The sequence below is a fragment of the Rhinopithecus bieti genome, unplaced genomic scaffold, assembly GCF_001698545.2.
Source record: "Rhinopithecus bieti isolate Rb0 unplaced genomic scaffold, ASM169854v2 scaffold_31548, whole genome shotgun sequence".
In the NCBI taxonomy this organism is placed as follows: Eukaryota; Metazoa; Chordata; class Mammalia; order Primates; family Cercopithecidae; genus Rhinopithecus; species Rhinopithecus bieti.
Window position 1 is genome coordinate 3,428,218 of NW_016814470.1, and position 12,594 is coordinate 3,440,811.

At 42.6% G+C, this 12,594-nt stretch overlaps 1 protein-coding gene across 1 annotated transcript in view; it reads right to left on the minus strand.

Moving 5' to 3' along the window:
- Positions 1–7,008, minus strand: part of PIAS1 (protein inhibitor of activated STAT 1) — a 153,127-nt gene extending 146,119 nt beyond the window's left edge. The window contains exon 1 of the mRNA XM_017851081.1: positions 6,837–7,008. Within this exon, the coding sequence (XP_017706570.1) occupies positions 6,837–6,860 (24 nt within the window). The 5' untranslated portion in view covers positions 6,861–7,008. The remainder of the gene's footprint in view (positions 1–6,836) is intronic.
- Positions 7,009–12,594: the final 5,586 nt, after the last annotated feature.

The following is a 12,594-nucleotide window of genomic DNA, read 5'->3' on the forward strand; positions in this document are numbered from 1 at the left end:
TTCTTCCCTTTTTTTATTTTTTTTTTTTTTTTTTTTTTTTTTTGAGACAGAGTCTCACTCTGTCGCCCAGCCTGGAGTACAGGGGCACAATCTCGGCTTTCTGCAACCTCCACCTCCCGGGTTCAAGCAATTATCCTGCCTCAGCCTCCTGAGTAGCTGAGATTATAGGTGCGCACCACCACGCCCAGCTAATTTTTGTATTTTTAGTAGTGACAGAGTTTCACCATGTTGGTCAGGCTGGTCTCGAACTCATGACCTCGTGATCCGCCTGCCTTGGCTCCCAAAGTTCTGGGATTACCATGCCTGGCAATATTCAGCATAGTTTTAAAATACCAGTTAAGGCCAGGCGCCGTGGCTCAAGTCTGTAATCCCAGCACTTAGGGAGGCCGAGGTGGGCGGATCATGAGGTCAGGAGATGGAGACCATCCTGGCTAACACAGTGAAACCTCGTCTCTACTAAAAATACAAAAAACTAGCCGGGCGTGGTGGCAGGCACCTGTAGTCCCAGCTACTCGGGAAGCTGAGGCAGGAGAATCACTTGACCAAAGGAAGCGGAGATCGCAGTGAGCCGAGATCTCGCCACTGCACTCCAGCCTGGGCGACAGAGCGAGACTCCGTCTCAAAAAAAAAAAAAATGCCAGTTAAAAACTGACAAGCATCGGCTAGGCGTGGTAGCTCACACCTGTAATCCCAGCACTTTGGGAGGCCGAGGCAGGCGGATCACGAAGTCAGGAGATGGAGACTATCCTGGCTAACATGGTGAAACCCCGTCTCTACTAAAAATACAAAAAATTAGCTGGACATGGTAGCTGGCGCCTGTAATCCCAGCTACTCAGGAGGCTGAAGAGAATGGAGTGAACACAGGAGGCGGAGCTTGCAGTGAGCTGAGATTGTGCGACTGCACTCCAGCCTGGGCGACAGAGCAAGATTCCGTCTCAAAAAAACAAACAAAAAAAACTGATAAGCATCTAAATAAGGTACAAAAACTTGCAATATTTGATCACTGTGATATAATTTCCAAAATCAAACATACTTGCATACTTGAAATTCTACTATTCATAGAATAGTATGAATAGATTATAAAATACTATTTCATAATCAGTTTCATACTTTATCAAACATTCTGATGCTGAAGTAATGTTTGCTTACATTTTGTAAAACCTGTATCTGCCATCATTTAATAATCTTATCTCACACATTACAGAAACATAAATAATAAAGGTATGACAATGAACAAACCAAGAATGACTAATTTATTTCTCTGAAAACATTTTATCTAACTTGTAGAGTGGGCGCAGTGGCACAGTGTGTCACACCTGTAAAAACCATTTGCAGGCTGAGCACAGTGGCAGAGTGCCTCACACCTGTAATCCCAACACTTTGGGAGGCCGAGGCAGCACTGCTTGAGGCCAGGAGTTTGAGATCAGCCTGGGCAACACAGCGAGACCCCTGTCTCTACAAAAATAAAAGAAACATTTGTATTGCCTTTTTTTTTTTTTTTAGAGACAGAATCTTGCACTGTTGCCCAGGCTGGAGTCCAGTGGCACAATCTCGCTGCAACCTCTGCCTCCCAGGTTCAAGCAATTCTCCTGCCTCAGCCTCCTGAGTAGCTGAGATTATAGGCGCCCGCCACCACACCCAGTTAATTGCTTGTATTTTTAGTAGAGACAGGGTTTCGCTATGTTGGTCAGGCTGGTCTTGAACTCCTGACCTCGTGATCCGACCGCCTTGGCCTCCCAAGGTGTTGGGATTACAGGCGTGAGCTGTGAGCCACGGTGTCCAGCCTGCATTGCTTTCTAAAGCACAAAAAAGATCTGTCATATCAATATATTTAGTTAAAATAAAACATCTGCAAACTTTGGTACAAGGCTGCAAAGACACTGCAAAAAAAGTAGAATAATCTGGGCCTGGCACGGTGGTTCACGCCTGTAATCCCAGCACTTTGGGAGGCCGAGATGGGCGAATCACAAGGTCAGGAGATCGAGACCATCGTGACTAACACAGTGAAACCCCGTCTCTACTAAAAAAATACAAAAAAATTAGCAAGGTGTAGTGGCGGGTGCCTATAGTCCCAGCTACTCCAGAGGTTTAGGCAGGAGAATGGTGTGAACCTGGCAGGTGGAGGTTGCAGTGAGTCAAGATCATGCCACTGCACCCCAGCCTGGGCAACACAGCAAGACTCCGTCTCAAAAAAAAAAAAAAAAGTAGACTAATCTGATAGGGACTACTTGAACAAAATACAATATAAGCTTTCAAATGATCATACAGCCCTGTATTTACTAATCTGGATAGACATGAAAATAGCAGATTATAAATAAAAAATAGTGTCATATCTTTCTGTGATGAATATACATATACACATGCTCACAGAGGGAAAGTCTAAATGCATAAATACCCAGATGTTAACCATGATATTTCTGAGTGTTGGGATTACAGGTACTGTTTATTTTTCTGCTTACTTTTCAGATTCTCTGAAATTTTCCCAAGCAAAATGATACTTACAAAAATTAATGTGTATGATTCCAACTAACAAACTCCAAACTTTTGCAAGGAAGCTTGCAAAATGCCCTAGGAATATCCAAAATCCAAAATACCCTAGCGTAGAGCTTTCCCAAAAGGGAAAGTATCAGCAACAACATAAGTAGAAATCTTTGTGAACTGGGCACCCTAGAGGACTCCAGGTCTGCTGTAGTACCTTTAAGGAGGCCTACACAAGACCTAGGCTCAAGTCTCTGCCACTTTTATTTCTACGACCTTGCAATAGTCACTTACCCTTTCTGGGCTCACTTTCTCTATAAAAAGGATTTAGTTATCACTCGCCTTTCCTACCTCAAAGAACTGCTGGAAAGATCAAAAGAGATAATGCAATATATTATGAACTGCAAAGTACTATATAAATAAGATATTATTATTCAAACATTAAAAAAGCAAGATGCTTCATGCCAGGGTCAAATACTTCAGAAAACACCACAATCAATTCTATGAAGTAATGAATCTGTTTTGGTCATTGTTTTAAAGGCTACATCTCATCATAAATACCCAGTTTTCTGGGACTTGGATACTTTTTCCCAGTTCCCACTACAACCATTGGCCATTTTATTTTCTTATCCCTGGTTACCAGTAAGAAAGGGTACAAATTATACTAAACTCAAAAGCCTCAGCAAGAACCCTGGAGCAGCATGCTGATGGAGTTCACCAGGAGAAACCCAAGGTTAATCAGCTATGGACTCGCCACTAAGCACTACTGCAATCAACAGGGATTACAAGAGACTCTTTGAAGAGAAAGACAATGCAATCGCCCAGGAGAAAACGGTGGATAAAAAGAAGGCGGTATTTCAAAACAATCATATGAAATACTTAGAAACTATACTGTAGTATTTTATAAACTATACTGTAGTGTTTTTTAAATACTGTTCATAAAAATAATGACATAAAACAAAAGCCATCTAAATGTGGCACTTGACAAAAGCAAGTTACAGAGATTCAAATCAAATCCATGAATAAACTGTCAGACGTACTTGCCTCTATCTGAAATAAAAGCAGACAAATTACAGCGTAACGATCAAAATTAAGTGGCTATTTCTTGAAAATAAAGAGGCAGAAAAGAACAATAGAATTCACTGACACACTTATAGGAACTTTTATAATTATGGTTTCTCTTTCCATTTAATTTCATTATTTACTCCACTAAAATGAGGATGAACTTCTTCTCTCCCACTCTTCTTCCTGTAAATTAAAATGGCAATATAATTTGGTTTGAGTTTTACTCCAAAAAAAAAACCCATTTTTTTTAAAAGTACTTTAAGAGGAGCTGCATGAAGCTGTCAGCTTATTAACCACCAAGATCATCTGGCCATCACACCCTTCTGCTTCTAAGTTCCTAAAGATGACAAAATACCCTCCACATTCTTAAAATGTCATTTATGGGTATTCCCCTAATGAAAAATTAAACCTTTCATAAACAAATGTGCATAGAGAATTCATTTTGATATGTATGACTCACAATCTAATTTTTATTGGCAATATCTTGAAGTGTTGCAGCTTGCACAATTCCTACAGGGGATAAAGATCTATCCGTTTTTCCCATCTGATCTTTGCAGATTTCTTACAGATTTAAAAGGACTCACTAAAAAAGCCATGAGGAAAATAATTACGAATGCAATCCACAGCAAAATGAAGTATGGGGCTGAAACCTAAGATAATGAAAAGTCACTGAATGTTATGCAAAGCTTCACAGTTGAAGTACTCTATTCCCATTTAAAATTTCAAAAAAACTAGATTTTCTTCTTCTTACTGATTTTTCGTATATTAGGAATGCATATTTACCTCCAAAAAAATCACAAACAAAAAGCCTTCCGAAAATATCATTTCCAAAAGGAGTATCTGCCAAACCTTACTGCACAGAAAATTATATATACACATTCTTTTTTAACACATTCTCAAATAACTATGGTAGGCGTTCCTGAGATCACCTCCTCCACCCCCCAAAAAAAGAACAGCAAATCTAACCACAATAAAGTATTAACCAAATTTTTTTTAATGCAGTTATCACCAGCTAAGCAATTTATCACACAGCTCCTCAAAGTCTCAGACACACACAATGACATACCAACATGTCAAAACAGTTATTATAATTTGAAAAATTATACAACAGGAACATAAAAGTAGAAAAAAAAAACTTCCTCTGGAAAACTCAAGTAGATTTGGGGAGAGCAAAAAACAAGACTAATTTTAGAAAAATAACATTTCTTCAAGTGTTTGGTGTTTATCTGATACTGGTTCATTTTCGTAAAGAGAAACTTTACCTAACAAGACTCACACCAGGGATCTGATCTATCCCCAAAGGCACTTTCTTAAAATGAGAAAGAACAAAGAAGGAAATCTCTCAGCATGTGCTTTCCATACTAGTTTCTTTGGACAGCATCAAGAGTGACAATATAGTCTGCACAAGCTTTTCAGCTTTATTCTATGGTCCATGTATAACAACTGATTAGCTATCATTCAAAAGAACTCATAACAAAATAAGTATTAGAAGGCAAAGATCACAGCAACATGATGACTCTAAAGAGAAAAATCATAGAAAACATGTCTTAAAGTTGTGTGCTTTTTTTATTTCAAGGGTTAACTATCTCCAAATATTCAAATTCCTAAGGCTTTCTCATTTGGAGAAAAACCAAAACCATCCATTCTAAATCTGCTCTCCCTTAAGTAAATTTGTAATTATAAGTACATTTTAAAAGAATGACACTCAAAGCCAATACTTTAATATACAAATCTTGGAGTGTAAACATTGTGAAGTTATCAGGAGAAAAGATCTTTCGGTGAGGATATTCCACAGGAAAAACTCTACAGAATCAAATCTGGCATTTGGTTGTTCTAGAAGTTGTCGTTTCATTATAACGGAGAAGAAAATTAAATAATTTGTATTAATTATAAAAAGAAGACTCTCCTCAAAGATTTACAATTGTATATCCCAATCTCCACTCTAACAGAGATGTCAGTTCTCTGGGTCGAAACATAAACAGCTGCTGGGTTCACATACACAGGAAGCCACAGAGAAGATCGCGTTCAGAGCCTCGAAATAATACGCGTTAGTTAAGAACTGCCTGCTACTAAACCAAAATTATTCAAGCGGAGCCCCATTTGTCACAATCCAATCATAAGGGTTCCACCCCCCTCCCCCAACTGCTTGTGTAGTGGTATATCTGCTTCGGTAAAGAAGCCATCATCAGGTAAAGATTGGGGTGGGAGAAAAGCGGGGAAAAGGGGGCACCCTTTCATCTAATTTCGTGAGGCGTGAGTAATTGGTACAGTTAAGAGGAACGTTCTATTTATCGGGGGTTAGAGTAGCATGAGGGGAGAATTTCGTTCAAATCAACATGGCCAGCAAGATGTCCCTACAAACAAAAGGCAATGGGGGGATATAAACACGAACCATTCACCTCCATCAGCTACAGCATCGCCATCATGGTGTGTGCAGAGACCCCCAAAGGCTCCTCTCACCCTCCACACCAGCCAAGGCAAGAGAAGGGAGAAAGGTAGCTACATCCCCCCCTCCCAACACTGCTTCCAAAGACACACTCTTCGAGGGGGTTTCTCCCCTCGACTGCCCGGAATCGGAGAGAAAGAGTAACGTCCCGCCCAGGCTGACTCCCCCCCGCTACCTCTCAGCCGAACCCCAATGCCGGCCCGGGGCTCGCTAAACTTTACCAGAGCTTCTCCCCCAGATCCCCACCCTATCGCCCCGGGATCGCGCTTCCCTCAAGCGGGGCACCCCAGGCGCTTCCTGACAAGCGAGCAGCCGTGGAGAGCCGAGTCCGGGGGGGGCGACAGGGATCCACGGAGGGGCGGGGCGGCCGGAGCCAAGTTCCCGGGGGTCTAAGAAGAGCGCCTGACAGGAGCCCGGGACTGCAAAGGAGGAAGAGGAAGCTGCCACGGGGAGCTTTCCCAATCCCCCTACAAGAGCACCCTGCCCCCAGCCCCAGCTCCCCATGGGGGGCGGGGAGGCTAACTGGAAGGTGAAAAAGCCAAGCCCAGAAGACAGCTGCAGCCCCTACCTCCCGACTCCCTATCTCTTCCCCCGCCACCCCCGCCAGAGGCGCCCACAACAATAACACGCCGGGGACGACCCGTCAGCGCCCCCGAGGCACCCGGGGCCCGCGGCCCGCCGCAGGCGGGCCCCCTCTGCTGAGACCGGGCGCGCCTCTCTCCCTACAACTCCAGGCCCGGGTGGAGTCAGGCCCGAGCGGCCCCCCAGGGTCGGACCCATCCCCCCCGGCACCAGCGGCGCCGTCTCCGCGGCCGAATATTAGAAGTGAATTCGAGCTGCGCTTTACCTTTAGTTCCGCACTGTCCGCCATCTTGCGTCTGTCAGCGCAAGCGCAGTGAACCTCGCCGGGGGCCGCCGCTAGACCCGCCCTTGTAGCCGGCCTGGCCCCGCCCCGGCCCGCCCCTCCACCTTCCCAGCCCGCCTCTGGCCTCCGCCCCGCTTAGGGCGCTCGAAGCCCCGCCCCGGACACGTACAACTGCGAGACAGGCACGTTCCATTTAAATAATGGCGCCAAGCGGCGAGGTTTGACAGTTACTGCCCCCTCGGCCTCCCAGCCCCCATCCTCGCTCGGCCAGCGCCTCCCGGGAAGAGCCGGAGCGAGAGGGATGCTGGGCTGAGCCCCATCTCTCCGCGGTCCGTGGAACGCTTCTGCATAGCTTCGACGCCTACGGTCACAGAAACAATGCTGTCCCCCAACCCCTAATAAGCAATTCTTTTTCAGCGCCTGCTACTTGCGAGGCTACCAGTGGGCTAAAAATAGAAATCCGTTACATTTAAGGGGCCCTTAATGAAGCATTTCTAGCATTATTGGCTCAGATCCTCCTCTTGATAACGCGGTGAGGTAGGCAAGGAAGAGATCATTCCCAGGGTATAGATTCAGAAATGAAAGCTCAGAGAGGAAAAGTGACTTGCACAAACAAGACTTTTAACGAGGTGGAGTAAGACAAAATTTTGAAGGTGTTCATTAACATTTTTGTTTAAAAAAATGTATTTAGTGACTATCTGTTGGCTTTGTGCTAACGGCTAAATATACATTGGGGAATCAAAGTCCCTGCCCTTCTGTAGTTCTCTAATGGGGAATCAGACAAGTGAACGAACAAAGATACAATTTCAAATGTTATTTTTTGAGTACTAGAAGGGAGCAAACGGTCCATTGAGAAAGAAAAAGGGTTTGGGAGATGTACTTAATTCTGGGAGAGTTTTATCCACTAAATTGACATTTAAGTAGACTTGATGGAAGGATTATTTCATTCTTTTTTGTCTCTACTAAAAGCCTTCTGGGCCCGGGGCGGTGGCTCAAGCCTGTAATCCCAGCACTTTGGGAGGCCGAGACAGGCGGATCACGAGGTCAGGAGATCGAGACCATCCTGGCTAACACGGTGAAACCCCGTTTCTACTAAAAAATACAAAAAACTAGCCAGGCGAGGTGGCAGGTGTCTATAGTCCCAGCTACTCAGGAGGCTGAGGCAGGAGAATGGCTTAAACCCGGGAGGCGGAGCTTGCAGTGAGCTGAGATCGGCCCCCTGCACTCCAGCCTGGGCGACAGAGCCAGATTCCGTCTCATAAATAAATAAATAAATAAATAAATAAATAAATAAAATAAGTGGCTAAGCTATGAGGATGCAAAGGATGGACTCGGGATTCTGGGGGAAGGNCAGGCGAGGTGGCAGGTGTCTATAGTCCCAGCTACTCAGGAGGCTGAGGCAGGAGAATGGCTTAAACCCGGGAGGCGGAGCTTGCAGTGAGCTGAGATCGGGCCACTGCACTCCAGCCTGGGCGACAGAGCCAGATTCCGTCTCAAAAAAAAAAAAAAAAAAAAAAAAATGCCTTCTATATACCTCCTCCCCAATCCCCACTTTTTACTAATCAACTTTGCCTCATACCTCATGGAAAAAATGAAGGATATCAGAAATAAACTCCCTTATCTTCTCACCATCAAAACTACCCTTATCTGCATAGAACATTTGGGTTACTATGAATAAAGTGTGCCTGCGCCTAGGAAGGCCAGTCCCTTTACCAGTGACCTGGATTTTTTTCACGCACATTCCTAATGATTTTGCTCCTACAATTACCTACCCTCCAGCATCATTAGTTTTTCCCCTCTCAATTGAATTTCTCCTATCAGCATATAAATATATTGAAATTTCTCCCATCTAAAATAAACTTCCTTTGACTCCAAAATCGCCTCTAGGAACTGCCCTATTTTTCTGCTATCTTCATAAATTCTCTGAAAGGTTTTTCAAGATCTCTCGAATAGTGCTTGTTCCTACCTCTCACTTCACATTCACTTCTCAGTCTACCCTGATCCAGCTTTGACTTCCATCATCAGTATCACTTATCAAGATTACTAATGATCTTGTTTCCAAAGGCAATTGCCAATTCTCTATCCATATCTAAATTGACCTTTCTGTAGAATCGTGAATAATTGACATGGTTCCTTTGATTTGAAACACTTTTCTCCCTGAACTTACCTACATATCACAGATAGTCCTGTTCCCTCACTAGGCCTCCTTTTTGATATGCTGATTTCTCCTCTTTGGCTCAATCTTTAAATGTTGTACTGCTCCAGGACTCGGTCCTTGCATTCTTCTCTGTTTTATCACCGGGTGATCTCATCTAAGGGGTTGACTTGAAGTCTATATGCTCATGACTTTGAAAATGCTCTCTAGCCTAAACCTCTCCATTGTCAAGAAACAAAACTAAAACAAATTGAGATTAAATATCTCATTGGCTTTACTGCAATCCTAGAATTGGACAACACTTCATTCCACAAAATAGAATAAAAAGTTGCAAGGAATCAAGCAGAGGATGTTAGCTTTAGAGACAGAAAATAGACTGAAGAAGGCAGAAACAACAAAAAGCAGATTGGTCATGTCAAAGTTACTTTTCTTTCAGGTGGAGACATGGAGACAGAACAATAGAAAGAAAACGGATTGGTTAACATTGGGTTACTTCAGACGTTCTATTTTAAGGATTAAAACAGAGGAAATTTCATTATCATGGCTGTTAAAGATTAAAACTGTTCTGTTTGGAAAATTGGCTTGCTCTCTCATGATTTTTTTGTAAAACCAGATAACTCAATTTTGTTTTGGTGAACATGGGTGACACCATTTTGATTTTTAGTCTGGTCTGGAGGCCTGATGCAGGAATGTGGTTCAAAACAATGGCATCCTGTGATTTTTTTTTTTTTTTTTTTTTGAGACGGAGTCTCGCTCTGTCACCCAGGCTGGAGTGCAGTGGCCAGATCTCAGCTCACTGCAAGCTCTGCCTCCCGGGTTCACGCCATTCTCCTGCCTCAGCCTCCCGAGTAGCTGGGACTACAGGCGCCACCACCTCGCCCGGCTAGTTTTTTGTATTTTAGTAGAGACGGGGTTTCACCATGTTAGCCAGGATGGTCTCGATATCCTGACCTTGTGATCCACCCGTCTCGGCCTCCCAAAGTGCTGGGATTACAGGCTTGAGCCACCGCACCCGGCCGGCATCCTGTGATTTTTAAACAATTAACCTAGGTGAAATTGTGACACTAAGACTGAGGGCATTAGCACTACCCTCACTTAACATCATTCTGGTTTTCTAGTCTCAACACATCATTTATAGATTACAGTGTCCTCACGATTATGCATTTCTGTCATTGCAGGTGAAGAGAGACCATTTGACATTTAGCAGTTGGCTGTATACAAACATTTAAAACTTTTTGAGAGACCATAGTTGAGAATTATGACTATCAGGTGGACAATGCCAAGAGTTCAGAGTATGCTTCTTAGCTAGGGTTGCCATAAACCAAACCAACTAAAATCATATAGATCAAAGAATGAGCCAGATGAGAAATCTACCTGTTTTAACCAAGTAGCCTGCTAACTTTTTGAAACTGAGTCTCTACAATACCAGATTATTTATGTACAAGTGTCAGCAACAGCACAGATTTCCCCCTGTTTGGTTAGTAGGTAGCAGTTCTGTCATCTAGCATCTCAGGAATTGGTTAAATTGAAGCAAAGCGTGCTAACTGTACAAAAGAGGCCACTAGTAAAATTTGAACAAACAGTTGCATTAGGGATGTTGCTAAAGTTACCCACTAGGTGGAATAAAAGCTCTCTTGGGTCCTGTAAAGGTTTGGGTTTGACATGTTACACTTTATCAACTTACCCACAAAAATGACTGATTGTGAAATTTTAACTACAGCATTATCCTGCCAAGTGGAACAGGTGGGCAAAAGCAAGAAAAAATTAAGAAGGGAGTCTTATTATGGTAGCGAGTCTTATTCTGACAGTCTTGGAAAACACTGTCCACAACATGATGTCAGCAATTTCTCGTCCTGGTTTGCAGTTTAAATGTCTCTGGTTGTGGCATCAGGTGTTCTGCTGAACTCTCTGTGTGGCTCCCTCATCAAGCATGGGACTTGTCCCTTGAAATTTATATCGAGTTGTTCAGCTTAGCAGTTTTTGTTCATGGTTGGAGAACTGTAGTCAGATATTGAAGGCAATGAGAACTCAGGATCCAGTCTAGGCTATAGATACATGATAAAAACTCAAAAACAATGAACAAAGCTGCAGTCTAATAACAGGTATATTATAGTTTTCATCAGAAACATAATTTTTCTCTCTACAGTCATTCCCGTTTCCACCAAAGATAATCATGGTAAGACCAATTTGTTTTTAAAATTATTTTAGTTTCAAACTTGACCTGATTATTTACATAAGTGCAGCAAGAATAACCACATAAGCTTCTTTTAAATTTATTTTGCTGGAAATGGTGACAATGAGTCTCAGATTGGACTTTTAAAAACTTCTTGATGTTAGGAAGTCAAACCAAGGCAGACATCAGACTTTGCCTGCAATATCTAATATCTTGAGGTTTCTGGGCCTGCCTGGAAGTGACAACTGTTGTTCACTATAAGGGTGAGAACCCTTGAAAATTGGCATTCTATGATTCTATGCACATTTTAAAATATGACATTGCTATATATATGAATGATATGGTTTGGCTCTGTGTCCCCAACCAAATGTCACCTTGAATTGTAATAATCCCCAAGTGTCAAGGGCAGGACTAGGTGGATATAATTGAATCATTATCAATTCAATTGATAATGAATGAATGAACAGCACTGGTGGCGGAGGGAGGGGATTCCCCCATGCTATGCTTGTGATAGTGAGTTCTCAAGAGATCTTATGGTTTTATAAGGGGCTTCCCCCTTTGCTCGGCAACCATTCTCTCTCCTGCCACCCTGTGAAGAGGTACCTTCCACCATGATTGTAAGTTTCCTGAGGCATTCCCAGCCATGCAGAACTGAGTCAATTAAACCTCTTTTCTTTATAAATTACCCAGTCCCAGGTATGTCTTCATAGCAGCGTGAGAACAGACTAATACAATATGACACTGCAATCAAAGCTTTGGTAATGTAACCAATATTTCCAGTTGTATTTTGTTGAAGAGAAGAGCTTCTTATTGAACTTATGCAAATAACTATATTGTCATAAAAATAAGAATCTTCATGATTAGTTTACAAATGTTGGAGGAATTAAGTAGGAAGGAAAAGCAAATGTTTGAATTTTTGTTTGCAAAAGTATGCCTTACCAAATTGCTGTAAGCTATCAGTAGCTTAAAAGAAAAAAAGTTTTCTTAAATATTGAAAAAGAAAACCTATTAAAAGAAAGCCAGCAAGCTTTCAAATTTTATTTATTTATTTTTCTTTCTTTCTTTCTTTCTTTCTTTTTTGAGACAGAGTCTTGCTCTTTTACGCAGGCTGGAGTACAGTGGCACAATATTGGCTGACTGCAACCTCCGCCTCCAGGATTCAAGTGATTCTCTTGCCTAAGCTTCCTGAGTAGCTGGGATTACAGGTGCCCAGCACCATGCCTGGCTAATTTTTGTATATTTTGTAGAGACAGGGTTTTGTCATGTTGCCCAGGCTGGTCTTGAATTCCTGAACTCAAGCGATCCACCCACCTTGGCCTCCCAAAGTGCAGGGATTACAGGTGTGAGCCACCATACCTGACCTCAAATTTTAAAAGCTGTAAAAGCATCCTGATTTCTCTCTTTCATTCACC